At 48.5% G+C, this 26,102-nt stretch overlaps 1 protein-coding gene across 1 annotated transcript in view; it reads right to left on the bottom strand.

Moving 5' to 3' along the window:
* Nucleotides 1-26,102, bottom strand: part of LOC119953774 (dedicator of cytokinesis protein 7-like) — a 328,309-nt gene that overhangs the window by 83,069 nt on the left and 219,138 nt on the right. The window contains 5 exon segments of the mRNA XM_038778389.1: nucleotides 481-644; nucleotides 5,133-5,257; nucleotides 15,571-15,717; nucleotides 21,592-21,705; nucleotides 22,754-22,885. Coding sequence (XP_038634317.1) covers nucleotides 481-644; nucleotides 5,133-5,257; nucleotides 15,571-15,717; nucleotides 21,592-21,705; nucleotides 22,754-22,885 — 682 coding nt within the window.

The following is a 26,102-nucleotide window of genomic DNA, read 5'->3' as shown; positions in this document are numbered from 1 at the left end:
CCCGCCCCCGCCGAATCTCTGGTGCCGGAGACTTCAGGAGACGGCGGGGACGGGATTCACGCTGCCCCCCCCCCCCCCCCAGGCGATTCTCTGACCCGGTGGGGGGGTCGGAGATTCCAGCCCAGGGAGTAGTTCAACCGGCCAATAGCAAGTGGTTCAACTGGTCAACAGGGAGTAGCTCAACTGGACCAGTTGCAATTCCCACTGAAGAATTAATAACTGAATTTTATTACCCAAGGGTCACTTCCGTATCTTGAATAACTGCTCGCAACTCTCCATCCAGGTTTCTCCTAGCCAGGCCTCAAAGAGAGAGAGGGGGGTGCCTAAAGGGGAAAACTTGTAGAAAATTCCAGCCCAAATGCAGGGCAGCAGTAATAATGTCTCGTGAAACAAGAAGTGTTATGATTCTATCACCTATCAGTCTTCCGATGAGATCATGCCACCTCCCAAAATCCTTCCCAATCCCTGTATTTCATTTACCTGACATGTTCTGCAGTTGGGGGAGGGCACTCAGGACGATGCTCAGAAATGGCAGATACAACGCTGCTACTTTCACCTTCACCTTAACGTCCCACAGTCTTGAGTCTCTATCATGTGAAGCCAGGAGGCTGTGGAGTAAGTTCACTGCCTTTCTTCTGATCAATCTGCCAAAACACCAGCATTTAAACACATCAATGTGCAGCGTCAAAGTGAATTACAGAAGGAAAAAGTATGTATGTGTATGTGTCTTACTACATAAGCATTATAGCGGATGTGGATGAGATTGGGTTGGCAGATCACGGGCGGAATTCTCCATTGCCCGACGCCAAAATCGTATTTGCCGATCGGGCGGAGAATCCCTTTTGACTCTGAAATCGGGGGCGTTGCCATTTTTTGGATGCTCCGCCCTCTCCAAAACATCATCAGGGAGTACACCGCACACCCTTGGCACAGCCTCAGGACGTCACCTGAAGGCCCTCCCCCGATGTTCCGCCCCCGATGGGCCCACATCCCGACAGCGTGGATTGCTTGTGGTCTGGGTTTTCGTCAACCTCGCGTGTTGGCTGTGGACTGTGTCCAGTGCTACCACAGTCGGGGGGCGGGGAGGAGCTGTTCCGCTGGCCAGGGAGGCTTCGGCGGGGGCTAGGGGACTGGTAGAGAGTGGTCCGGGGTAGCGAGGGGGTTACAGGGGTCACTATCTGGCAGGCCGGGTCCGGCAATTCGACGGCCGTTTCTGTCGGGAACGCCGGAGGTTTTATGTGGCGCAGCTGCTAGCCCCTCACCAGGCGGAGCATCTGTGCGGGAGCGACGGCAATGTTTTCATCATAAAACTAGATACATGTTCCGGACATAGCCTCAAAATCGGAGAATCCAGCCCATGTGTGTAGGAGTAGTTGGTGTGTGAGCTTATCTATTACTAGGTCAATGTGAGTGCATCTGTTGCTAGGTTAGTGTGCATTTTGTGTCTTGTTAGCTGGGTGTCTGAGAGTGTTTGTTGCCAGATTAATGAATGAGAGTATCTATTGCTGGATTAGTGTGTGTACTTGTCATGTGTTGTTAATTAGTGAAAGAAAAATTGTTTCTGTTTTAGTTGAATGCACATTATGTCATTTTAACGGGAACAGCAGGGTGAAATAGTGAGACAGAAGGTTTCACACATATGTAACTAGATTAGTGTGTGTGCGTGTTGCTAGATTAGTGTGTGTTCATTGCTAGATTAGTGCATGTGTGTTGCTAGATTAGTGAGTGCGCGTTGCTAAATTAGTGAGTGCGCGTTGCTAGTTAGTGAGTGTGCGTTGCTAGTTAGTGAGTGTGCGTTGCTAGATTAGTGTGTGTTCATTGCTAGATTAGTGCATGGGTGTTGCTAGATTAGTGAGTGCGCGTTGCTAGATTAGTGAGTGCTCGTTGCTAGATTAGTGAGTGTGCGTTGCTAGTTAGTGAGTGTGCATTGCTAGGTTAGTGTCTGTTCATTGCTAGATTAGTGCATGGGTGTTGCTAGATTAGTGCGTGTGCGTTGCTACATTAGTGTGTGCACGTTGCTAGATTAGTGTGTGCGCATTGCTAGATTAATGTGTGTGCGTTGCTAGATTTGTGTGTGTAGCTGTGTTGCTAGTTACTGTGTGTACTTATGTTGCTAGATTAGTGTGTGTGCATGCTAGATTAGTGTGTGTACCTGTGTTGCTAGGTTAGTGTGTGTACCTTTGTTGCTAGATAAGTGTGTGTACCTGTGTTGCTAGATTAGTGTGTGTACCTGTGTTGCTAGATTAGTGTGTGTGCATTGCTAGATAAGTGTGTGTACCTGCGTTGCTAGATTAGTGTGCACTTTGCTAGATTAGTGTGTGTGCATTGCTAGATTAGTGCATGTACCTGTATTGCTAGATTCGTGTGCACTTTACTAGATTAGTGGGTGTATCTGTGTTGCTAGATTAGTGCATGTACCTGTATTGCTAGATTAGTGTGCACTTTGCTGGATTAGTGTGTGTGCATTGCTAGATTAGTGTGCACTTTGCTAGATTAGTGTGTGTGCATTGCTAGATTAGTGTGCACTTTGCTAGATTAGTGTGTGTGCATTGCTAGATTAGTGTGTGTGCCTGTGTTGCTAGATTAGTGTGTGTGCATTGCTAGATTAGTGTGTGTGCCTGTGTTGCTAGATTAGTGTGTGTGCATTGCTAGATTAGTGTGTGTGCATTGCTAGATTAGTGTGTGTACCTGTGTTGCTAGATTAGTGTGTGTGCATTGCTAGATTAGTGTGTGTGCATTGCTAGATTAGTGTGTTTGCATTGCTAGATTAGTGCATGTACCTGTATTGCTAGATTAGTGTGCACTTTGCTAGATTAGTGTGTGTGTGTTGCTAGATTAGTGCATGTACCTGTATTGCTAGATTAGTGTGCACTTTGCTAGATTAGTGTGTGTGCATTGCTAGATTAGTGTGCACTTTGCTAGATTAGTGTGTATGCATTGCTAGATTAGTGCATGTACCCGTGTTGCTAGATTAGTGTGCACTTTGCGAGATTAGTGTGTGTGCATTGCTAGATTAGTGCATGTACCTGTATTGCTAGATTAGTGTGCACTTTGCTAGATTAGTGTGTGTGCATTGCTAGATTAGTGTGCACTTTGCTAGATTAGTGTGTATGCATTGCTAGATTAGTGCATGTACCCGTGTTGCTAGATTAGTGTGCAATTTGCGAGATTAGTGTGTGTGCATTGCTAGATTAGTGCATGTACCTGTATTGCTAGATTAGTGTGCACTTTGCGAGATTAGTGTGTGTGCATTGCTAGATTAGTGCATGTACCTGTATTGCTAGATTAGTGTGCACTTTGCTAGATTAGTGTGTGTGCATTGCTAGATTAGTGCATGTACCTGTACTGCCACATTAGTGTGCACTTTGCTAGATTAGTGTGTGTACCTGTGTTGCTAGATTAGTGTGTGTACCTGTGTTGCTAGATTAGTGTGTGTTCACTGCTAGATTAGTGCATGGGTGTTGCTAGATTAGTGCGTGTGCGTTTCTACATTAGTGTGTGCACGTTGCTAGATTAGTGTGTTCGCGTTGCTAGATTAGTGTGTGTGCGTTGCTAGATTTGTGTGTGTAGCTGTGTTGCTAGATTTGTGTGTGTAGCTGTGTTGCTAGATTACAGTGTGTACTTATGTTGCTAGATTAGTGTGTTCATTGCTAGATTAGTGCATATACCTGTATTGCTAGATTAGTGTGAATTTTGCTAGATTAGTGTGTGTGCATTGCTAGATTAGTGTGTGTACCTGTGTTGCTAGATTAGTGTGTGTGCATTGCTAGATTAGTGTGTGTACCTGTGTTGCTAGATTAGTGTGTGTGCATTGCTAGATTAGTGTGTTTGCATTGCTAGATTAGTGCATGTACCTGTATTGCTAGATTAGTGTGCACTTTGCTAGATTAGTGTGTGTGTGTTGCTAGATTAGTGCATGTACCTGTATTGCTAGATTAGTGTGCACTTTGCGAGATTTGTGTGTGTGCATTGCTAGATTAGTGTGTTTGCATTGCTAGATTAGTGCATGTACCTGTATTGCTAGATTAGTGTGCACTTTGCTAGATTAGTGTGTGTGTGTTGCTAGATTAGTGCATGTACCTGTATTGCTGGATTAGTGTGCACTTTGCGAGATTTGTGTGTGTGCATTGCTAGATTAGTGTGTTTGCATTGCTAGATTAGTGCATGTACCTGTATTGCTAGATTAGTGTGCACTTTGCGAGATTAGTGTGTGTGCATTGCTAGATTAGTGTGTTTACCTCTGTTGCTAGATTAGTGCATGTACCTGTATTGCTAGATTAGTGTTTGCGGTGCCAAATTAGTATGGATCTGCATTGCCACGGTGCCCTACTGGCACTGCCAGGCTGGCAGGGGAACTGCCAGAGTGTCAGGCTGGCCATCCAAGGTGCCCAAGTGCCAGATTACCAATGCCAGGGTTCGGTCCTGGGGTGCCTTGCCCTGAAGAAATGGGGTTGGGGGTGGGGCGCTCTAGGAACCCAGAAATGGTAATCTGGTTGCATTGGTGGTGTGGTCCGGAAACCACGGTAGGGTTGCTGAGGGGGAAGGGTGTTTAGAATTTCAGGGTTGCCTTTAAGAATGGCACCCCGATCTGTAAATACTCTTCCTGCAATGGTGAGTTGAGATTGTCAGTGCAGGAATAATGCAAGTGCGGCCTTGGTGGGGCATTCCCCGGCAGGGTCAAAGAAAGCGGCAAAGTGCTGTTGAATAGTGGGGTGTTTCTCAGTGTTGCAGCTGTTGAGAAACGCCCCGTTAAAGGCGTCCAAAGGACGGCATGGGGTGCAGTGGTTAGCACTGGGACTGCGGCGCTGAGGACCCAAGTTCGAATCCCGGCCCTGGGTCATTGTCCATGTGGAGTTTGCACATTCTCCCCATGTCTGCGTGGGTTTCACCCCCACAACCCAAAGATGTGCAGAATAGGTGGATTGGTCACGCAAAATTGCCCCTAAATTGGGAAAAAAAATAATTGGGTACTCGAAATTTATATTTTAAAAAATGCGCCCAAAAGCGGACTCTGTTTTTGATCCATTATTTTCCTCACTTCTATCGATTTGAGACAAAACGAGCCACATCAGGAGGGAATATTAACCGTATTGATAACAATGAGACAGAACCTTAGTCCCTGACCCACTCACCTGCCTGAATCAGCTTTCAGTACATCAGCTATCTCCTCCAGGAGCAGCCCAACCAGGAAATGCTGTTGGCGGAATTTGCGGGAAAGACTGAGCATTTCCACAGGAGAGACCTGAGTAGTGGCATCCTGCAAAAACAAAAAAGATTTGTTCCTGTTTCAGTTGAAAGCGCATTTTGTCATTTTACCAGGAAGGGCCAGGGTGAGATTCTGACAAAACAGTATTCGATTTCCATGCCGTGAATAACCACAACAAACTCTTCATACAGTGGGACTACCCACCAATGTCAGATTACGCAGCAGGTAGAATCTTCAAGGAGGAATTAAATAAAGGTTCTCCTGCTTTTATATCTAACGGGCAGAAATTTATGATTTTTTTTCAAAGTATTGCCTTGTGTGGGAAAAGCCCACCCGCTGTGTGCTGGCTTTTCAAACACTTTGCAAAGAAAATAGAAGGGGAAGAACCCATAGCGTCATGTTGGCAGAGCGGGCTATAAATGAGCCCTTCCCACCAGCAACCTCGGCCACTGGCAGATCGGGTCTCTATTTTTAAAGGGAAATCTGAAAAAACCAAACATTTATAAAAAGGTTCCCTCCGTGGAAATGGAAATCCCCCCCCCCCCCCCCCCCCCCCCACCTCACTCCCCAAAGGACACAGGTCCCTTCCTCCCCACCCACTCCGAACCTCCCTGATAAAAGCCCTCCCTCGGCCAGGGGGCAGTGCCAGGCATGACTCTCTCCACCCTGGGGGTTGTAGATGTGGATGGCGTGGTCCCCGGAGAGGAATAGTACGATCTTCCTGGCGTTCGATGCGGCCTCGAGGTCGGTGGCTTCGAGATAGAGTTGGAACTTTTGTTTGAAGATCTTCCAATTTGCACCGAGGTCGCCGGCGATGCGGAGCTGTGGAGGAGGCTGGACGTTTTCCATGTCACCGGATGGCTGTTTGCTGGCCAATGCTGATTCACTCAAGGTAGGTCCATCAGTTTTCAGCATCATTCACTGGTACCATGATGTGTTGGGCAGGTTGGGTCGATGTGGACTGCGCTTGATGCAGTGTAGCGAGAGACAGACCTCCAACACTTGATAAGATGCAACACAATTTTATTTAACGTCTAAACTATTATACATGTTCAATTGTGGGTTGATACTACGCTGACTTGACTGGAGACCTGATACTAGCCTAACCAGACTTACTAGCTACCACATGGTGTTTGTACTGGCCAGCTCACGAACTCAGACTGTCTCAGAGGCTGGGTCCCGAGAGAGTGGGAAATCTGGTGCCCTCTGGCTTTATAGTGGTAGTGTCCTGTCTGGTGATTGGCTGCTCTGTGCTATGTGCTTACAGGTCATCCTGTGTGTCAATCACTGCCTGTCTGCACACCATTATATACATAGATGTATATTATGACATTCGCCAGGTCCCTGTTTGTCAAAGCCTGTAGTAAACCCTGCTAACATGATGGCAGGCCCACGGCGTTGGGGTGGGGTAATACTTTTTTTTAATAAACATTTTATTGAGGTATTTATGGTTTTGTAACAGTAACAGAAGAAACAGTGTACATACAATTATAAACATAGTGCAAAAGCCGGCTTCCTCTCTCAGAGGTCCCACCTTTTCTAACCTCCTACTCTAAACCAAACTAGCCCCACAGCTCCCCCCCCCCCCCCCCCCCCCCCCCACCCACTTCTGCTGACGGTTAATATTCCCTAATGAAGTCGACAAACGGCTGCCACCTCCTCTTGGGGCGAACTTGATTTTCTCTAAACAGAGGAAGCTAGCCATGTCCGTTAGCCAGGTCTCCGACTTCGGAGGAATTGAGTCCCTCCATGCTAATAATATCTGTCTCCGGGCTACCAGAGAGGCAAAGGCCAGAACGTCTGCCTCTTTCTCGTCCTGGAATCCCGGATCCTCCGACACTCCGAAAATCGCCACCTCTGGACTCGGCACCACCCTTGTTTTTAACACCTTGGACATGGCATCCGCAAACCCCTGTCAGAATCCCCTCAGCTTCGGGCATGCCCAGAACATATGAACATGGTTTGCTGGTCCTCTTGCACACCTTGCGCACCTGTCTTCTACCCCAAAGAACCTGCACATCCGGGCCACTGTCATGTGTGCCCGGTGAACGACCTTAAATTGTACCAGACTAAGCCTGGCACATGTTGTGGACTCAATGCATCCGCCCAGAGACCACCCTCTATCTCTCCTCCTAACTCCTCTTCCCATTTGTGTTTCAGGTCCTCGGTCTGCATTTCCTCTGATCCCACCAGTTCCTTATAAATGTCCGAAATCCTCCCTTCTCCACTCACCCTCTGGAAACTACCCTATCCTGTATCCCCCTTGGAAATAGGAGCGGGAAGGTTGAGACCTGCCTGCGTAGGAAGTCCCGCGCAGGTACCTAAATTCATTCCCTCTCGTCAGTTCAGATTTCTCCTCCAGTTCCCTCAGGCTGGGAAAGCTCCCCTCTATAAACATATCTCTCATCCTCTTGATCCCTGCTCTCTGCCATCTCCGAAACCCTCCATCTAACCTCCCCGGAGCAAACTGGTGATTATTGCAAATTGGAGACTAGACCAATGCTCCCTCTGCTCCCACATGTCTCCTCCATTGCCCCCAGACTCTCAGGGCAGCGACCACCACGGGGCTGCTGGAGTAGCGTGCTGGCGGGAACGGTGAGATGCCATTACCAATGCCCCCAAACTACTTCCCTAACAAGATGCCGCCTCTACTCACTCCCACACTGACCCTCCCCCCACCATCCACTTCCTAATCATGGCTATATTCGCCGCCCAATAATAATTACTAAAGTTCGGGTGTGCCAGCCTGCCCTCCCCCCAAACTCCACCTGTAGTCTCCATTGTTCCCTTAGAAACCCTGCCTCTGGGGTCTCCGCATACCTCCTGTCGACCTGTAGTATCTCCTTTATCAGTCGGTCCGTCTCTGCTCTGTCTGTCTTCTCCCTGTGGGCCTGTATCGAGATCAGCTCCCCTCTAACCACCGCCTTCAGCGTCTCGCAGACCACCACAGCCGAAACTGCCCCTGTGTCGTTGATTTCCAGATAATTCTGGATACATTTCGTCAGCCGCCCACACACCTCCTCATCTGCTAACAGTCCCACCTCCAGCCTCCAGCCTCCAGTGTGGGCGCTGGCAACCCTCCTTGCTCACCTGTAGGTCAACCCAGTGCGGGGCATGATCTGAGATTGTGATCGCTGAGTACTCAGTGTCCACTACCCCCGTCAGTAAAGCCCTGTTCAGGGGAGTGCACTTAATGCACGTGCGAGTAGAAGGAGAACTCCTTCACTCTCGGCCGCCCAAATCTCCATAGGTCCAACCCCCCCCCCCCCCCCCCCCCCACATCTGCTCCATAAACCCCTTTAGCTCCTTTGCCATTGCTGGCACCCTGCCTGTCCTTGAGCTAGGCCGGTCTAGCCCTGGGTTAATGACTGTGTTGAAGTCCCCCCCCCCATAACCAGCTTATGCGAATCCAGGTCCGGGGCTTTCCCCAACATCCTTCTTATGAATTCCACACCTTCCCAATTTGGCGCGTACACATTCATGTGTAGCACCTCCAGCTTTCCACTGACCATAATGCACCGACCTCCCACATCTGCAACTATTCTTCCCGCTTCGAATGACACTCGCTTATTAATCAGGATCGCGACCCCTCTAGTCTTAGAGTCCAGCCCCGAGTGGAAAACCTGTCTGACCCATCCCTTCCTTAGTCTGATCTGGTCCGTTACTCTAAGGTGCATCTCCCGCAACACTGCCATGTTGCCTTCAGTCCCCTCAGAAGCGCGAACACGCGTGCCCTCTTAACTGGCCCATTTAGCCCTTTTACGTTCCATGTGATCAGCCTGGTTGGGGGGCTTCTCCCCCCCCCCCCACCCGCCAATCAGCCGTCACCTTTCTTGGGCCAGTCCACACCCCATGGCAGCCTCCGTCCCCGACCTCCCTATTGTCCCACAGCAAAAGTCCCTCCCCCGTCAGCAGAACATTTCCTCCCACTCCACCCCCCCCCAGTAACAGCACTATACACACAGCCCCCTTCAACAAGCATACCATCTGCTCACCCCCCCCCCCCCCAACTGCGCTTCTGTGAGCTAGCTAGCTCACAGCTTGGTGGCCCCCACCCATGGCACCTGACATTTTCCCACCTATTGTTCCCTCCCCCCTCAGACACACATATGCAAACGTAAACAATCCCACCCCAATTGCCCAAAAGAAACACAAAGAAAATCAAAAAGAAGATCCGACATCTAAATTTCACACCACTATCCTCCATCAATGCAAATGCAAATTCTAGCTGAAGCAGCTCGTCCACCGACCCCAGCTCAATACAAAAGGTATTACAAGTAACATCCAAAGACAAATACTTTTCTTTTTTTTTTAAATAACAAAAAAAGAAGAGAAAAAAAAAAACATGAGCACTGCAGCAAGTTCAGTCCAAACACCTCAGTCCACTACCAGCCCTTTCCTTCTAGTGAAGTCCATCGCTTTCTCGGTCGACTTGAAGTAGAAATGTTGCTCTTCGTGAGTAGCCCAAAGACGGGCTGTGTACAGTAGTCCAAACTTTACCTTCTTCGTAAAAAGGGTCGATTTTATCTGGTTGAACCCTGCTCTTCTCCTGGCCACGTCCGCGCTCAGATTCTGATATATACGCAGGACACTGTTCTCCCATTTGCAGCTCCGCGTCTGTCTGGCCCACCGTAGAATGCACTCCTTGTCCGGGTACCTGTGGAATGTCACCACTACTGCTCTCGTTGGGGGGGGGGGTCACCTACATGTGGCTTCCTCGCTAGCGCTCTGTGCGCCCTGACCACCTCTCAGGGTCGGGTGAACATCCCCTCCCCCAGTAGCTTCTCAAACATAGCCACTATGTATGACCCTACATCCGTTCCTTTGGATCCCTCTGAGAGACCCACGATTTACAGGTTCTACCAGAGGAACCTGTTCTCTAGATCCTCCACCTTCTCCTGGAGCCTTTTCTGTTGGTCTCTCAACATCCCCACCTCCAACTCCACCGCAGCTTGGTGTTCCTCATGCTCAGCCAGTGCCTTCTCCACTTTCTGGATCGTCCGATCTTGAGCATCCAGTCTGAGTTCCAGTTGTGCAATCGACTCCTTAATCGGGTCCAAGCATTCCTGTTTCTGCTTGGCGAAGCCCTCCTGTATAAATTGCATCAACTGCTCCATCAACCGCTGGGTCGTCAAGCCAGGACCCCGGTTGTCTGCCATGCTTTCTCCCATTGCAGCCTCAGCCCAAGCCTTCTTCGTTCGCCTATTTTTTTCCTTTGCGAGCACTCCTGGTCCGCTTCTCCACGCACTGATGTAGGATTCTTCGTCACAGTTGCATCCAACATCAATTTTCCACTTCAGATCCGACAAAAAATCGGGGGAAAAGGTCCAAACATCCGACCCGAGCGGGAGCCACCAAATGTGCGACCTACTCCCTCATAGCCGCCACCGGAAGTCCTCTTTACCTTTTCTAAAAGGGGACAACAAGATCAACTCTGACAATAAGGACCCTTCACTCATGAAATGTCTCTTCACTTCTCAACACATCTTGATCACGCCAACCACAATTTCTTGCTACTACACATTCTGTTTGAGGCAGAAGAAAATGCTGAGCCACGAAAAAGGCCTTCTTGCACAATGGCGCCATCCATAGCTTCATCAGTCTTTCCTGACACTGCCAGTGTGGGGGAATACTTATGTGGGCGATAATACACCAGGGAAGCCTGCTAAAGATATTTAAGTGTATGGTAATGGGTTTCCCGAACTTTCATGGTGGGACCCCCATTACATCATTGGCACGGACAATTGAGCAGAGAATTCCCACCGGTGTGAAAACGATTTTGGGACGGCCCCCACAATTCTTTTCCCCAGCATGCCGGAAACGGGGTGAAAAATCCCCCCCAGTGGGGTCAAGGTGAAAGAATGGCAGAGCCAACTCCATAAATACTGATGATCCAGGACATAACCAAAGTACCAATAAAATACAATAAAAACAGTCAAGGAGATATATGACAATGCAGAGGGAGGATCAGAATATATTGGTATAAAGGCAGGATGGAGGTTATACTGGGATTGAGAGGTAGCCGTTTATACCAGATCAGAGAGGATGCAGTTTATACTGGGGCCAGAGAGGGTGTGGCTTATACTGGGATCAGAGAGGGTGTGGAAGTTGAACAAATGTGTATATGGATTAAATGATGCATCTAGAGTGTGGTACTTTTCGGTAAGGTCAGTCTTGTTAAAGTTAGGCTGTTGCCAGTTGAAAGCAGATCCTGCAATGTTTTACTGGCACTATAAAGGAAATCTTGCTGGCATCTTCATGATGCATGTCGATTATTTTTTGTGGGGTGGGACTAGTGATTTTGAAGCTATTGTAATCTCTGGTTTGAGGAAAGAATTCTGGGTTGGAAGTCAGGCTTCCGGTGCATTTAAATGTATTGGTTTGGAAATCGGACAGACTCAGTTAGGGGCAACTTTACGTCAGCAATCTTACTTGGAAAGCATCAGCCCAATAGCAATTAGTCGTAGCCGGGTTTCACAAAAAGACGCCATGGTTGCGAAGATAGAAAAAGAGCAACTGCAAAGTTTAATTGGGCAGCTGAACTGGTTAGGAAGACAGACTAGACCGGACATGAGTTTTGATGTTTTAGAGTTGAGTACAAAGATGAATGATCCCAAAGTGGAAGACATAATAAGAGCAAATAAAGTGTTGGCCAAACTAAAAATGCAGGAGTGTGTTTTGAAGTTCCCCGTTTTAGGTGATCTTAGGCATTTGAAACTCATAGTTTATAGTGATGCGTCCTATGCAAATGTATGTGATGGAGTTTCAAGCGCAGGAGGTTTTATAATTTTTCTTTTGGGGAACAATGGTAAATGTTGCCCTCGTGCGTGGGAAACAAAGAAAATAAGGAGAGTGATCAAAAGCACTTTGGCTGCTGAGACATTAAGCTTAGTGGAAGCGGTGCATATGGCCTTTTATATAAGTCAGATATTGACAGAAATTTTGGGATTAGAGGATTTAGGTAATATACCTATTGACTGTCACATTGACAATAAATCCCTGTGGGAAAATGTGCACTCTACAAAAAGTGTCAATGAAAAGAGGTTACGGATAGACATCGCAAGTTTAAAGCAGATGTTGGACAGAGGGGAAATAACAAAAATTAAATGGGTTGACAGTAGCTATCAACTGTCAGACTGTTTCACGAAAAGAGAGGCTAGTTCACAGAAACTTTTAGATATCGTGAATGAAGGGCGCCTGTTTCTGTGAATGTTTTTTTCTACTTTAAAAAAAAAGGGGGGGAATCAGGTGTGTGTTTTAGTTTCTTGAAATTTTAGTTTCTTGAAATTTTGTTTTTTACCTAATTGGTTTTTTATCTCCAAGGAAGGGGAGACTGTTAAGTAATGGGTTAAGAGACATTGCAATTAGTTGTCTCATTTATGTTAAGTGTTCAATGATTGACACTGATATGTAAAGGGGCTTCAGGTGGACTCTGGAGCTTGTGATGATCTGTAGAGTTCTGTGCAGAGTGAGTTTGAACCATTAAAGGTGTGTTGGTGAAAAAGGAGCTGAACTTTTGCCTCTTCATACCACAGCATCTAGTACATGTTACACTTATACTGGGATTGAGAGGTAGCAGTTTATACTGGGGTCAGAGGGGATGCAGCTTATACTGGGATCAGAGAGAGTGCAGCTTATACTGGGGTCAGAGAGGGTGCAGGTTATACTGAGGTCAGAGAGGGTGCAGTTTATACTGGGGTCAGAGAGGGTGCAACTTATACTAGGGTCAGCGAGAATGCAGTTTATACTGGGATCAGGGAGGGTGCAGCTTATACTGGGATATAGAGGTACCATTTATACCGGGTCAGAGAGGATGCAGCTTATACTGGGGTCAGAGAGGGTGCAGGTTATACTGGGATTGAGAGGTACCATTTATACCGGGTCAGAGAGGATGCAGCTTATACTGGGGTCAGAGAGGGTGCAGGTTATACTGGGATTCAGAGGTACCATTTATACCGGGTCAGAGAGGATGCAGCTTATACTGGGGTCAGAGAGGGTGCAGGTTATACTGGGGTCAGAGAGGGTGCAGCTTATACTGGGGTCAGAGGGTGTGCAGCTTATACTGGGGTCAGAGAGTGTGCAGGTTATAAGAACATAAGAACATAAGAACTAGGAGCAGGAGTAGGCCATTTGGCCCCTCGAGCCTGCTCCACCATTCAATGAGATCATGGCTGATCTTTTGTGGACTGAGCTCCACTTTCCGGCTCGATCACCATAACCCTTAATCCCTTTATTCTTCAAAAAACTATCTATCTTTACCTTAAAAACATTTAATGAAGGAGCCTCAACTGCTTCACTGGGCAAGGAATTCCATAGATTCACAACCCTTTGGGTGAAGAAGTTCCTCCTAAACTCAGTCCTAAATCTACTTCCCCTTATTTTCAGGCTATGCCACTAGTTCCGCTTTCACCCGCCAGTGGAAACAACCTGCCCGCATCTATTCTATCTATTCCCTTCATAATTTTATGTTTCTGTAAGATCCCAACCTCATCCTTCTAAATTCCAACGAGTACAGTCCCAGTCTACTCAACCTCTCCTCGTAATCCAACCCCTCAGCTCTGGGATTAACCTAGTGAATCTCCTCTGCACACCCTCCAGTGCCAGTGCGTCCTTTCTCAAGTAAGGAGACCAAAACTGAACACAATACTCCAGGTGTGGCCTCACTAACACCTTATACAATTGCAGCATAACCTCCCTAGTCTTAAACTCCATCCCTCTAGCAATGAAGGACAAAATTCCTTTCGCCTTCTTAATCACCTGTTGCACCTGTAAACCAACTTTCTGTGACTCATGCGCACCCAGGTCTCTCTGCAAAGCAGCATGCTTTAATATTTTATCATTTAAATAATAATCCTGTTTGCTGTTATTCCTACCAAAATGGATAACCTCACATTTGTCAACATTGTATTCCATCTGCCAGACCCTAGCCCATTCACTTAACCTATCAAAATCCCTCTGCAGACTTCCAGTATCATCTGCACTTTTCGCTTTAGCACTCATCTTAGTGTCATCTGCAAACTTGGACACATTGCCCTTGGTCCCCAACTCCAAATAATCTATGTAAATTGTGAACAATTGTGGGCCCAACACAGATCCCTGAGGGACACCACTAGCTACTGATTGCCAACCAGAGAAACACCTATTAATCCCCACTCTTTGCTTTCTATTAATTAACCAATCCTCTATCCATGCTACTACTTTACCATTAATGTCATGCATCTTTATCTGATTCAGCAACCTTTTGTGTGGCATCTTGTCAAAGGCTTTCTGGAATCCAGATATACCACATCCATTGGCTCCCCATTATCTACTGCACTGGTAATGTCCTCAAAAAATTCCACTAAATTAGTTAGGCACGACCTGCCCTTTATACTGGTGTCAGAGAGGGTTCAGATTATACTGGGATCAGAGAGGGTGCAGTTTATACTGAGGTCAGAGGGTGTGCAGATTATACTGGGATCAGAGAGGGTGCAGCTTATACTGAGGTCAGAGGGTGTGCAGGTTATACTGGGGTCAGAGAGGATGCGGCTTATACTGGAGTCAGAGGGTGCAGCTTATACTGGGGTCAGAGATGGTGCAGCTTATGCTGGGGTCAGAGAGGGTGCAGCTTATACTGGGGTCAGAGAGGATGCAGCTTATACTGAGGTCAGAGAGGATGCAGCTTATACTGGGATTAGAGAGGGTGCAGCTTATACTGGGATCAGAGAGGGTGCAGGTTATACTGGGGTCAGAGAGGATGCAGCCTATACTGGGATCAGAGAGGGTGCAGCTTATACTGGGATCAGAGAGGGTGCAGCTTATACTGGGATCAGAGAGGGTGCAGCTTATACTGGAATTGAGAGGTAGCCGTTTATACCGGGTCAGAAAGGATTCATCTTATATTGGGGTCAGAGAGGGTGCATCTTATACTGGGGTCAGAGAGTGTGCAGGTTATACTGGGGTCAGAGAGGGTGCAGCTTAGACTGGAATCAGAGAGGGTGCAGCTTATACTGGAGTCAGAGAGTATGCAGGTTATATTGGGGCCAGAGAGGATTCAGTTTATACTGGGGTCAGAGAGGGTGCAGGTTATACTGGGGTTAGAGAGGGTGCGGCTTATACTGGGGTCAGAGAGGATGCAGTTTTTACTGGGGTCAGAGAGGATGCAGCTTATACTAGGGTCAGAGATGGGGCAGCTTATACATGGTCAGAGAGGGTGCATCTTATACTGGGTTCAGAGAGGGTGCAGCTTATACTGGGGTCAGAGATGATGCAGCTGATACTGGGATCTGAGAGGGTGCAGCTTATATTGCGGTTTGAGAGTGTGCAATTTGTAATGAGATTCAGGTACTGAGGGCCGCAGGAGGTTCCTGTCGTTGAAGCTTTACCTTCACGTGCTTGTTGCCTTCTTCTGTCTCGAAGATTGGTGCAAGTGGGAGGTTCAGAGTCACGAAGTGCTCATGGCTGCAGACCACCCTCAAGAAGTCAATGCGTCTGTCGTGGAGATGAGGTTCTGCCACAGCATTGTCTAAAAGCTAAGAACAAAGACGGCAGTGGAGACCTGGAAGTTGGAAACGACTCCCCCCACAAATTCTGGGTAAGCAGGGATCATGCACTCTGTAGCAGTGTAACCTTGAGCCATAAGACCACCTGACCCCAGGGATATAATAATAATAATAATAATAATAATTAGTGTCACAAATAGGCTTACATTAACACTGCAAGAAGTTACTGTGAAAATCCCCTAGTTGTCACACTCCGGCACCTATTCGGGTACACAGAGGGAGAATTCAGAATGTCCAATTCACCTAACAGCATGTCTTTCAGGACTTGGAGGAAACCGAAGCACCCGGAGGAAACCTACGCAGATACGGGGAGAACGTGCAGACTCCGCACGGACAGTGACCCAAGCTGGGAATCAAACCCAGGTCCCTGGTGCTGTGAAGCGACAGTGCTAACCACTGTGCTACCGTGCCACCCTTAAATACCTCCCTACATGTACTTTATTGAAGGTGAAATCTTATTGGGAATATTCTCGCGACAGTCAAAGATTTTGAAAAGTTTTGTGGGTTAGCCCTGCTGCCTCACGGCACCGAGGTCCCAGGTTCAATTTTGGGTCACTGTCCGTGTGGAGTTTGCACGTTCTCCCTGTGTTTGGGTGGGTTTCGGCCCCACAACCCAAAGATGTGCAGGGTAGGTGGGTTGGCCATGTTAAATTGCCCTTTAATTGGAAAAAATGAATTGGGTACTCTAAATTTATATTTTAAAAAAGATTTAGAAAGGTTTTCATGGTCTCCTCAAACCCTTCCTGTGGATAATTAGGGAAGAGCAACATATGCTGGTCTTTTTTACACACAGACACACTGCACACACCCACAAACATGCCTCAACTTTTCAAAAATAAATTTAGAGTACCCAGGTGCAAGGGTAAGTGATGTCTCGGATCGTGTTTTTCGGGTCCTTAAGGGGGAGGGGGAGCAGCCCCAAGTCGTAGTCCACATTGGCACTAACGACATAGGTAGGAAAGGGGACAAGGATGTCAGGCAGGCCTTTAGGGAGCTAGGATGGAAGCTCAGAGCGAGAACAGAGTTGTTATCTCTGGGTTGTTGCCCGTGCCACGTGATAGTGAGACAAGGAATAGGGAGAGAGAGCAATTAAACACGTGGCTACAGGGATGGTGCAGGCGGGAGGGATTCAGATTTCTGGATAACTGGGGCTCTTTCTGGGGAAGGTGGGACCTCTATAGACAGGATGGTCTACATCTGAACCTAAGGGGCACCAATATCCTGGGGGGGAGATTTGTTAGTACTCTTTGGGGGGGTTTAAACTAATTCAGCAGGGGCATGGGAACCTGGATTGTAGTTTTGGGGTGCGAGAGATTGAGAGTAGAGAGGTCAGGAGCACAGATTTGACTTCGCAGGAGGGTGCCAGTGTTCAGGTCAGTGGTTTGAAGTGTGTCTATTTCAATGCCAGGAGTATACGAAATAAGGTAGGGGAATTGGCAGCATGGGTTGGTACCTGGGACTTCGATGTTGTGGCCATTTCAGAGACATGGATAGAGCAGGGACAGGAATGGTTGTTGCACGTTCCGGGGTTTAGGTGTTTTAGTAAAGTCAGAGAAGGGGGCAAAAGAGGGGGAGGTGTGGCGCTGCTAGTCAAGGACAGTATTACGGTGGCAGAAAGGATGCAAGATGGGGACTCTTCTTCCGAGGTAGTATGGGCTGAGGTTAGAAACAGGAAAGGAGAGGTCACCCTGCTGGGAGTTTTCTATAGGCCACCTAATAGTTCTAGAGATGTAGAGGAAAGGATGGCGAAGATGATTCTGGAAAAGAGCGAAAGTAACAGGGTAGTTGTTATGGGAGACTTTAACTTTCCTAATATTGACTGGAAAAGATATAGTTCGAGTACATTGGATGGGTCGTTCTTTGTACAATGTGTGCAGGAGGGTTTTCTGACACAATATGTTGACAGGCCAACAAGAGGTGAGGCCACTTTGGATTTGGTTTTGGGTAATGAACCAGGCCAGGTGTTAGATCTGGAGGTAGGTGAACACTTTGGAGACAGTGACCACAATTCGGTGACCTTTACATTAGTGATGGAAAGGGATAAGTATACCCCGCAGGGCAAGAGTTATAGCTGGGGGAAGGGCAATTATGATGCCATTAGACATGAATTAGGATGTGTAGGTTGGAGAAGTAGGCTGCAAGGGTTGGGCACACTGGATATGTGGAGCTTGTTCAAGGAACAGCTATTGCGTGTTCTTGATCAGTACGTACCAGTCAGACAGGGAGGAAAGGGTAGAGCGAGGGAACCGTGGTTTACCAAAGAAGTGGAATCTCTTGTTAAGAGGAAAAAGGAGGCCTATGTGAAGATGAGGCGTGAAGTTTCAGTTGGGGCGCTTAATAGTTACAGGGAAGCGAGGAAGGATCTAAAGAGAGAGCTAAGACGAGCAAGGAGGGGACACGAGAAGTCTTTGGCAGGTAGGATCAAGGAAAACCCAAAAGCTTTCTATAGGTATGTCAGGAATAAAAGAATGACTAGGGTAAGAGTAGGGCCAGTCAAGGACAGTGGTGGGAAGTTGTGTGTGGAGGCTGAGGAGATAAGCAAGATACTAAATGAATACTTTTTGTCGGTATTCACTCAGGAAAAAGATAATATTGTGGAGGAGAATGCTGAGACCCAGGCTATTAGAATAGATGGCATTGAGGTGCGTAGGGAAGAAGTGTTGGCAATTCTGGACAAGGTGAAAATAGATAAGTCCCCGGGGCCTGATGGGATTTATCCTAGGATTCTCTGGGAAGCCAGGGAAGAGATTGCTGAGCCTTTGGCTTTGATTTTTAGGTCATCATTGGCTACAGGAATAGTGCCAGAGGACTGGAGGATAGCAAATGTGGTCCCTTTGTTCAAGAAGGGGAGTAGAGATAACCCCGGTAACTATAGGCCGGTGAGCCTAACGTCTGTGGTGGGTAAAGTCTTGGAGAGGATTATAAAAGATACGATTTATAATCATCTAGATAGGAATAATATGATTAGGGATAGTCAGCATGGTTTTGTGAAGGGTAGGTCATGCCTCACAAACCTTATCGAGTTCTTTGAGAAGGTGACTGAACAGGTGGACGAGGGTAAAGCAGTTGATGTGGTGTATATGGATTTCAGTAAAGCGCTTGATAAGGTTCCCCACGGTCGGCTATTGCAGAAAATACGGAGGCTGGGGATTGAGGGTGATTTAGAGATGTGGATCAGAAATTGGCTAGTTGAAAGAAGACAGAGAGTGGTGGTTGATGGGAAATGTTCAGAATGGAGTTCAGTTACGAGTGGCGTACCACAAGGATCTGTTCTGGGGCCGTTGCTGTTTGTCATTTTTATAAATGACCTAGAGGAGGGCGCAGAAGGATGGGTAAGTAAATTTGCAGACGACACTAAAGTCGGTGGAGTTGTAGACAGTGCGGAAGGATGTTGCAGGTTACAGAGGGACATAGATAAGCTGCAAAGCTGGGCTGAGAGGTGGCAAATGGAGTTTAATGTGGAGAAGTGTGAGGTGATTCACTTTGGAAAGAATAACAGGAATGCGGAATATTTGGCTAATGGTAAAATTCTTGGTAGTGTGGATGAGCAGAGGGATCTCGGTGTCCATGTACATAGATCCCTGAAAGTTGCCACCCAGGTTGATAGGGTTGTGAAGAAGGCCTATGGTGTGATGGCCTTTATTGGTAGAGGGATTGAGTTCCGGAGCCATGAGGTCATGTTGCAGTTGTACAAAACTCTAGTACGGCCGCATTTGGAGTATTGCGTACAGTTCTGGTCGCCTCATTATAGGAAGGACGTGGATGCTTTGGAACGGGTACAGAGGAGATTTACCAGGATGTTGCCTGGTATGGAGGGAAAATCTTATGAGGAAAGGCTGATGGACTTGAGGTTGTTTTCGTTAGAGAGAAGAAGGTTAAGAGGTGACCTAATAGAGGCATACAAAATGATCAGAGGGTTAGATAGGGTGGACAGCGAGAGCCTTCTCCCGCGGATGGAGGTGGCTAGCACGAGGGGACATAGCCTTAAACTGAGGGGTAATAGATATAGGACAGAGGTCAGTGGTGGGTTTTTTACGCAAAGAGTGGTGAGGCCGTGGAATGCCCTACCTGCAACAGTAGTGAACCCGCCAACATTGAGGGCATTTAAAAGTTTATTGGATAAGCATATGGATGATAAGGGCATAGTGTAGGTTAGATGGCCTTTCGTTTTTTTTCCATGTCGGTGCAACATTGAGGGCCGAAGGGCCTGTACGGCGCTGTATCGTTCTATGTTCTATGTTCTAATTCATTTTTTTTCCAATTAAGGGGCAATTTAGCATGGCCAACCCACCTACTCTGCACATCTTTGGGTTGTGGGGGTGAACCCACATAGACACGGGGAGAATGTGCAAACTCCACACAGACAGCGACCCAGGGCCGGGATCAAACCTGGGTCCTGAGCGCCATGAAGCAGCAGTGCTAACCACTGCGCCGCCGTGCTGCACGGCGACACGGTAGCACAGTGGTTAGGCAGCACGGTGGGTAGGTAGCACAGAGGTTATGTAGCACAGTGGTTAGCACTGTCACTTCACAGCGCCAGGGTCCCAGGTTCAATTCCCGGCTTGGGTCACTCTATCTGTGCAGTCTGTCTGTTCTCCCCGTGTCTGCGTGGGTTTCACCTGGGTGCTCGGGGTTCCTCCCACAAGTCCCAAAAGACGTGCTTGTTAGGTGAATTGGACATTCTAAATTCTCCTTCTGTGTACCTGAACAGACACCGAAATGTGGCGACTAGGGGCTTTTCGCAGTTACCTCATTGCAGTGTTAATGTAAGCCTACTTGTGACAATAAAGATTATTATTATCAAACAACATATGTTGGCCTTGACAGCAATGCTCGTACCCATGGACAAAAAACAACAAATCAGAAGTAAGAATTTGGGAACAGTTCGACAGCCAAATAAGACAGAAACAGTGGCAGATTCCATTCATATTTCTCCGACAAAATATTGGCCACTCACCACATTTTGAATTTTGTTATGTAATTCCATAATGTTTAATGATCCACCGTTGACCACAGAGGCCACAGCTGTGGAAACTGGGACACAACGACAAACTACACATGCAGTGGAGTCGACCCTCCACTCTGGAGCTAACTGGCTGCACATCATAGCAGGACAGGAGTCAGCATTGAGGCGGGCGGGTGGTGGGGGGGGTAGAGCGTCCCTTGATTTGTAAGCCAGTCACCCTGGTCTGAATTCCATTATTCCTGAGGCATGTTTGGACATACAGTGAAACCAAGTTCTTAGCTAGCATTCCTCCCAGTTCACCCAGATACAGTTTAGGCAATTTACTGTAATCGCATGATTGGTGGCCATTTTCTCGAGCTGGAGTGTTTAGGCCCATTTTGAAGTCACAACACCTGGGAATTAGTATTAACAGCAAGGATAGCTGGACCTAAACGTCTTTCAAATACTGGGAACTCGGAATTCTTGCTTGAGGGTATCGGCTGCCCGTTTGATTGGTAAGTGAGCGTGCGACAGATACCCTCAGGACTGGCATTGGCTCATGCGGCCTGGCAGCATCTGTGTTGGGCACGAGGTTGTGTCATTCTGGGTGCAACCCTGCAAAGTGATAATTTATATCACTTAACATTTGTGACTGAAACGTAAAGCTTACATTCTGTTTCTGGTGACAAATGTTGACCGATATAAAATGGTCGTTTCATAGGGTCAGCAAACATCAGCCATACGTCTCTTTTGCTCATAGTCAAACCGGCCTTAACTCTGGACCAGATCATATTGAGCCCTTCATTCCTGTGGTTCTGCTCATTCTGGAGATGCTCCTGATCACCAGCTGCTCTATTAGAGGACGGTTTAAATGAAAGAACCCTGATCCGCATTGTTACCTCTTTGTGGTGGTGACGAATCAAACGAAGAACGAAACCTCGGTCCGTGAGGGACAGCAAGTCATTCAGGAAGAACCCCAGGCTCAGGTTTGGCATTTCTGTGACATCAGCATCCTGAAGAGATACAAGGTCACAGCGAGTATCTTAAAACACACATCTCGATGTGTGGTAACATTCTCGAGGACAGTGATTAATCAGCTCCTTCCGTCGCCAACCCAACGATCCTCATCCTTCACACACCCCACTGCAACAGTAATCACTTCACAGCAAACACTACCCTCCTCTACACTGGGACTCTTTACTGTAGAGAATGCAGTTTATACCTCAAACTCCAATAAATAAATCACAAACACAATATCCAGTAAATGCCAAATGCCATGACCTACAACATGAGCTCAGACACAGCTGGAGGGGAGCAGTGGGGTTAGAACAAGCACATCGCACACAGATTTACAGCATTACAGGTAAAACAACGGGAAGAAAACAACCAAAGCTGTGTAAAATGCCCATCTTACATCAGCACCTGATTGTCAACGTTTCAAACTGATCAATATGCTAAAAGTGAACAATGTTTCAATACTTTGACGATGGCCAACTCTTCCACATTTAAATCTTTCACTCTGCTTATGTGCTCGCTCAGTAGGAAGCTTGTAATGATGCACATTCAGAGGGTAGGACTGACGGGCTGTTCACACAGGCAGGAAATTCCAGTCCCACGCCGGCGCACTGGTTTCCCGCCGATGAGGGGTGCAGTCACAACAGCGGGACCGGTAGATCCCGCTGACGGGCCACCTCAGCTGCCGAAAAACACGCGGTGGGGTAGTCGGTAAATCCCACCCAGACACCCAGAGAAAAGGATTTATTAAGAAGAATTGTTCAGCAGCCAAACGGCTGCACTTAAGTCCTGAAATGTCTCTCTAACCAGGGGAGGACTCTCTACTCCCCCTGGGTTGATTACCCACCTGGACCCCCAGATTGCGTGGGGCAGGGGGGGGGGGGGGGGGCAGGGAGGAAGCACGGGGAGGAACAGGGGATGAGGTGGTGGCTGGTTTCTCATTGAGATGAAAGCTGAACATCTGCGTTGCTAGCCAGTTTGTGTCCCGTTGTAACCAGCAGACTATCCTGACAGTCTGATCTCAGCCTAGCGGCAAAACCCACCCACCTGATGTTTTATAAACTCTGTACCGATGTTGACCACCGTGAAGATGATGCCCAAGAAACTTTCGGAGAACCGGCGATTGGGAGGCGAGTTCCAGAGGTTCATGTCAGAGAGGTACTGGCTCATACTTTTAATCTGAAAGTCAATAGAAAGGGAAAAGAGGCTGAGTTACCACTGGCAATGCACTTAGTACATAGAACATAGAACAGTATAGCACAGAACAGGCCCTTCGGCCTTCGATGTTGTGCCGAGCATTGTCCAAAACCAAGATCCAGCTATCCCACTCCTTGTCATTCTGGTGTGCTCCATGTGCCTATCCAATAACCGCTTGAAAGTTCCTAAAGTGTCCGACTCCACTATCACAGCAGGCAGTCCATTCCACACCCTAACCACTCTCTGAGTAAAGAACCTACCTCGGGCATCCCCTCCTATATCTCCCACCCTGAACCTTATAGTTATGCTCCCTTGTAACAGCTACATCCACCCGAGGAAATTGTCTCTGAACGTCCACTCTATCTATCCCCCTCATCATCTTATAAACCTGAAATAAAACCACAAAATGGTCAAAATACACGCACGGCTCCAGAAAGAAAAAGCATTTCAGCATGATTTGAGGCTGAGGCCTTAACTCCACTTTCCTGTCTGCACACACCGCCCCCATAACCCTCTCTAAGGAAGAGAATTCCAAAGACTGAACATCAGCAGAGAAATTCCCCCACATCTCCAACTTAAAATCACAGACCAATTATTTTTTAACAGCGCCCCTATTCTAGCTTCGCCCACAAGAGACATATCTCAAGCAGGCAGGGTATATCTCAGCATCTACTCGGTCAAGGCCTGTCAGAACCTTACATATTTTAATAAGATCACCACTCATTCTTCTAAACTCCAATGGGTACAGACGCAAACTGCTCAACCTTTCCTCATAAACAAAGCCTTCCAGTTAACCTTCTCTGTACTGTTCCTAATTCAAAGATATGGGGTGGGATTCTCCCCTATCCGGCGGGGCGGGGGTCCCGGCGCAGAGGAGTGGCATGAATCCTCCGCACCTTCAGGGGCTAGGCCGGCCCCGGAGTGGTTTGCGCCGTGCTGGCCGGTGGAGAAGGGGCTTGGTGCCACACCAACCGGTGCCGAAGGGCCTCAGCCGGCCGGCGCGAGTTGGCACGTGCACGGGAGTGCCAACATGTGCTGGCGTCATCCCAGTGCATGCTCATTGGGGTTTGTCTCCGCACCGGCCATCACGGACCGCTACAGCCACCAGTGCGGAGGAATAGAGTGCCCCCACGCCACAGGCCCGCCCGCGGATCGGTGGGCCCCGATTGCGGGCCAGGCCACCGTGGGGGCACCCCCCGGGGTCACTTTGGTCGCAAAAATGGGAAGGCAGATGATTATCTAAATGGCCATAAATTAGGAAAGGGAAATGTGCAATAAAACCTGGGTGCCCTCGTACACCAGTCACTGAAGGTAAGCTTGCAGGTACGGCAGGCGGTAAAGATGACAATTGAGCATTGTTGACGGCGCCTCTGCCATTCTCGGAGGCCAGGTACTCCATGAGTCCGGTAGTAGTGGCAGCCTTGAGGGTGTGGGGACAGCGGCAACAGCACCTGAGGCTTGAGGGGGCCTCCATTTAGGTCGCGATCTGTGGGATTCACAGGTTCGCTCCAGGGGAACTGGATAGGGGGGGGTTTCAGGATTGGCGGCGGGCGGGGATTGAGCGGTTTGGAGATTTGTTCTTGGAGGGCAGCTTCCCGAGTTTGGAAGGACTGGTGGAAGAGTATGAGTTGCCCAGCGGAAATGGGTTCAAATAATTACAGGTGTGGGACTACGTAAGAAAGCAGGTGCTGTCCTTTCCTGATCTGCCGCCCCGGGTTGCAGAACAAGGAGCTGTCGAGAACGGGTTGGAGAGGGCAGGGTGTCAGAGATATATAAGGAATTCATGGACTGGGAGGGCGCCCTGATAGGAGTAGTTAAGTGAAAGTGGGAGGAGGGGCTGGGGAGAGAGCTGGAGGCTGGGTCATGGGAGGAAGTTTTGAGGAGGGTGAATGCGTCCTCTTTGTGCGCTAGGTTGAGTCTCATTCAGTAAGGTAGTCCAGAGGACGCATATGACGGTGGCCAGAATGAGCAGGTTTTTTGAGGGTGTGGAGGATAGGTTTCGGTGGTGTGCGGGGGGTGGGGGGGGGGGGGCCGCGAACCATGTTCACATGGTTTGGGCCTGTCCGAGGCCGGAGGGATTTTGGCAGGGATTCGTTGATGTGATGTCAGAGGTACTGGGGGTGAAGGTGGGCCCGAGTCCAGAATTGGCTGTGTTTGGAGTGTCGGAAGACCCGGGAGTCCAGGGGGTGAGAGAGGCCGAAGTTCTGGCCTTTGCCTCTCTGGTAGCCCGGAGACGGATCCTGTTGGGGTGGAGGGACTCGGAGTCTCCGAAGCCGGGGATGCGGGTGAGCCACCTCGCAGATTTCCTTAGGCTGAAGAAAATTTTTTAATTCACCTTAGTGGGGGGGGGGGGGGGGGGGGGGGGGTCAATGGAAGAATTCGCCCGGAGATACAAACTGTTGATTGACTTCTTCCAGGATAATTAAGTCAGCAGGGGGGGGGGGGGGGGGGGGGGGTGGTCTCCTTATCTGAGGAAGGATGTTTTTGCTAGGGAGTGCAGCAAATGTTTACCAGTCTAATTCCTGGGCTGGCGGGACTGACGTATGGGGAGAGATTGAATCGGTTAGGATTACATTCGCTGGAGTTCAGAAGAATGAGGGGGCATGTTTATTGAAAACTATAACAGAACTAGACAGGGTAGATGAAGAAAGATGTTCCCGATGGTGGGGGCGTCCAGAACCAGGGGTCACAGTCTGAGGATACTGGGGTGGACCATTTAGGACAGAGATGAAGAGATATTTCTTCACCCAGAGAGTGGTCAGCCTGTGGAAGTAGTCGAGACTAAAACATTGTGGGCGAAATTCTCCGCCCCCCACGACGGGTGGGAGAATAGCGGGAGGGCCTTCCCGACATTTTTGCCGCCCTCCCGCTATTCTCCCCCCCCCCGCCGAAGTCCCGACCCGAATCGCTGCCGCCGTTTTTTTACGGCCGGCAGCGATTCTCAGCTGTTAGATGGGCCGAAGTCCCAGCCCTTTACGCCGTTTTTACGAACGGCAAACACACCTGGTCTTGCCGTTCGTAAAAACGGCGTGACTAACTCGCTATTAATAACCATGGCACCGATTGGCACGGCCGTACCACGGCCGTGCCAAGGGTGCCATGGGCCCGCGATCGGTGGGCACCGATCGCGGGCAGCGGGCCCGATGCCCGCGCACTACTTGTCCTTCCGCCGCCCCGCAGTATCCATTCGCGGGGCGGC

The sequence above is a fragment of the Scyliorhinus canicula genome, chromosome 18 (genome assembly GCF_902713615.1).
Source record: "Scyliorhinus canicula chromosome 18, sScyCan1.1, whole genome shotgun sequence".
Taxonomy (NCBI): domain Eukaryota; kingdom Metazoa; phylum Chordata; class Chondrichthyes; order Carcharhiniformes; family Scyliorhinidae; genus Scyliorhinus; species Scyliorhinus canicula.
Note: the sequence above shows the minus strand (reverse complement) of the source record. Positions and strands in the feature narration are given on the sequence as shown.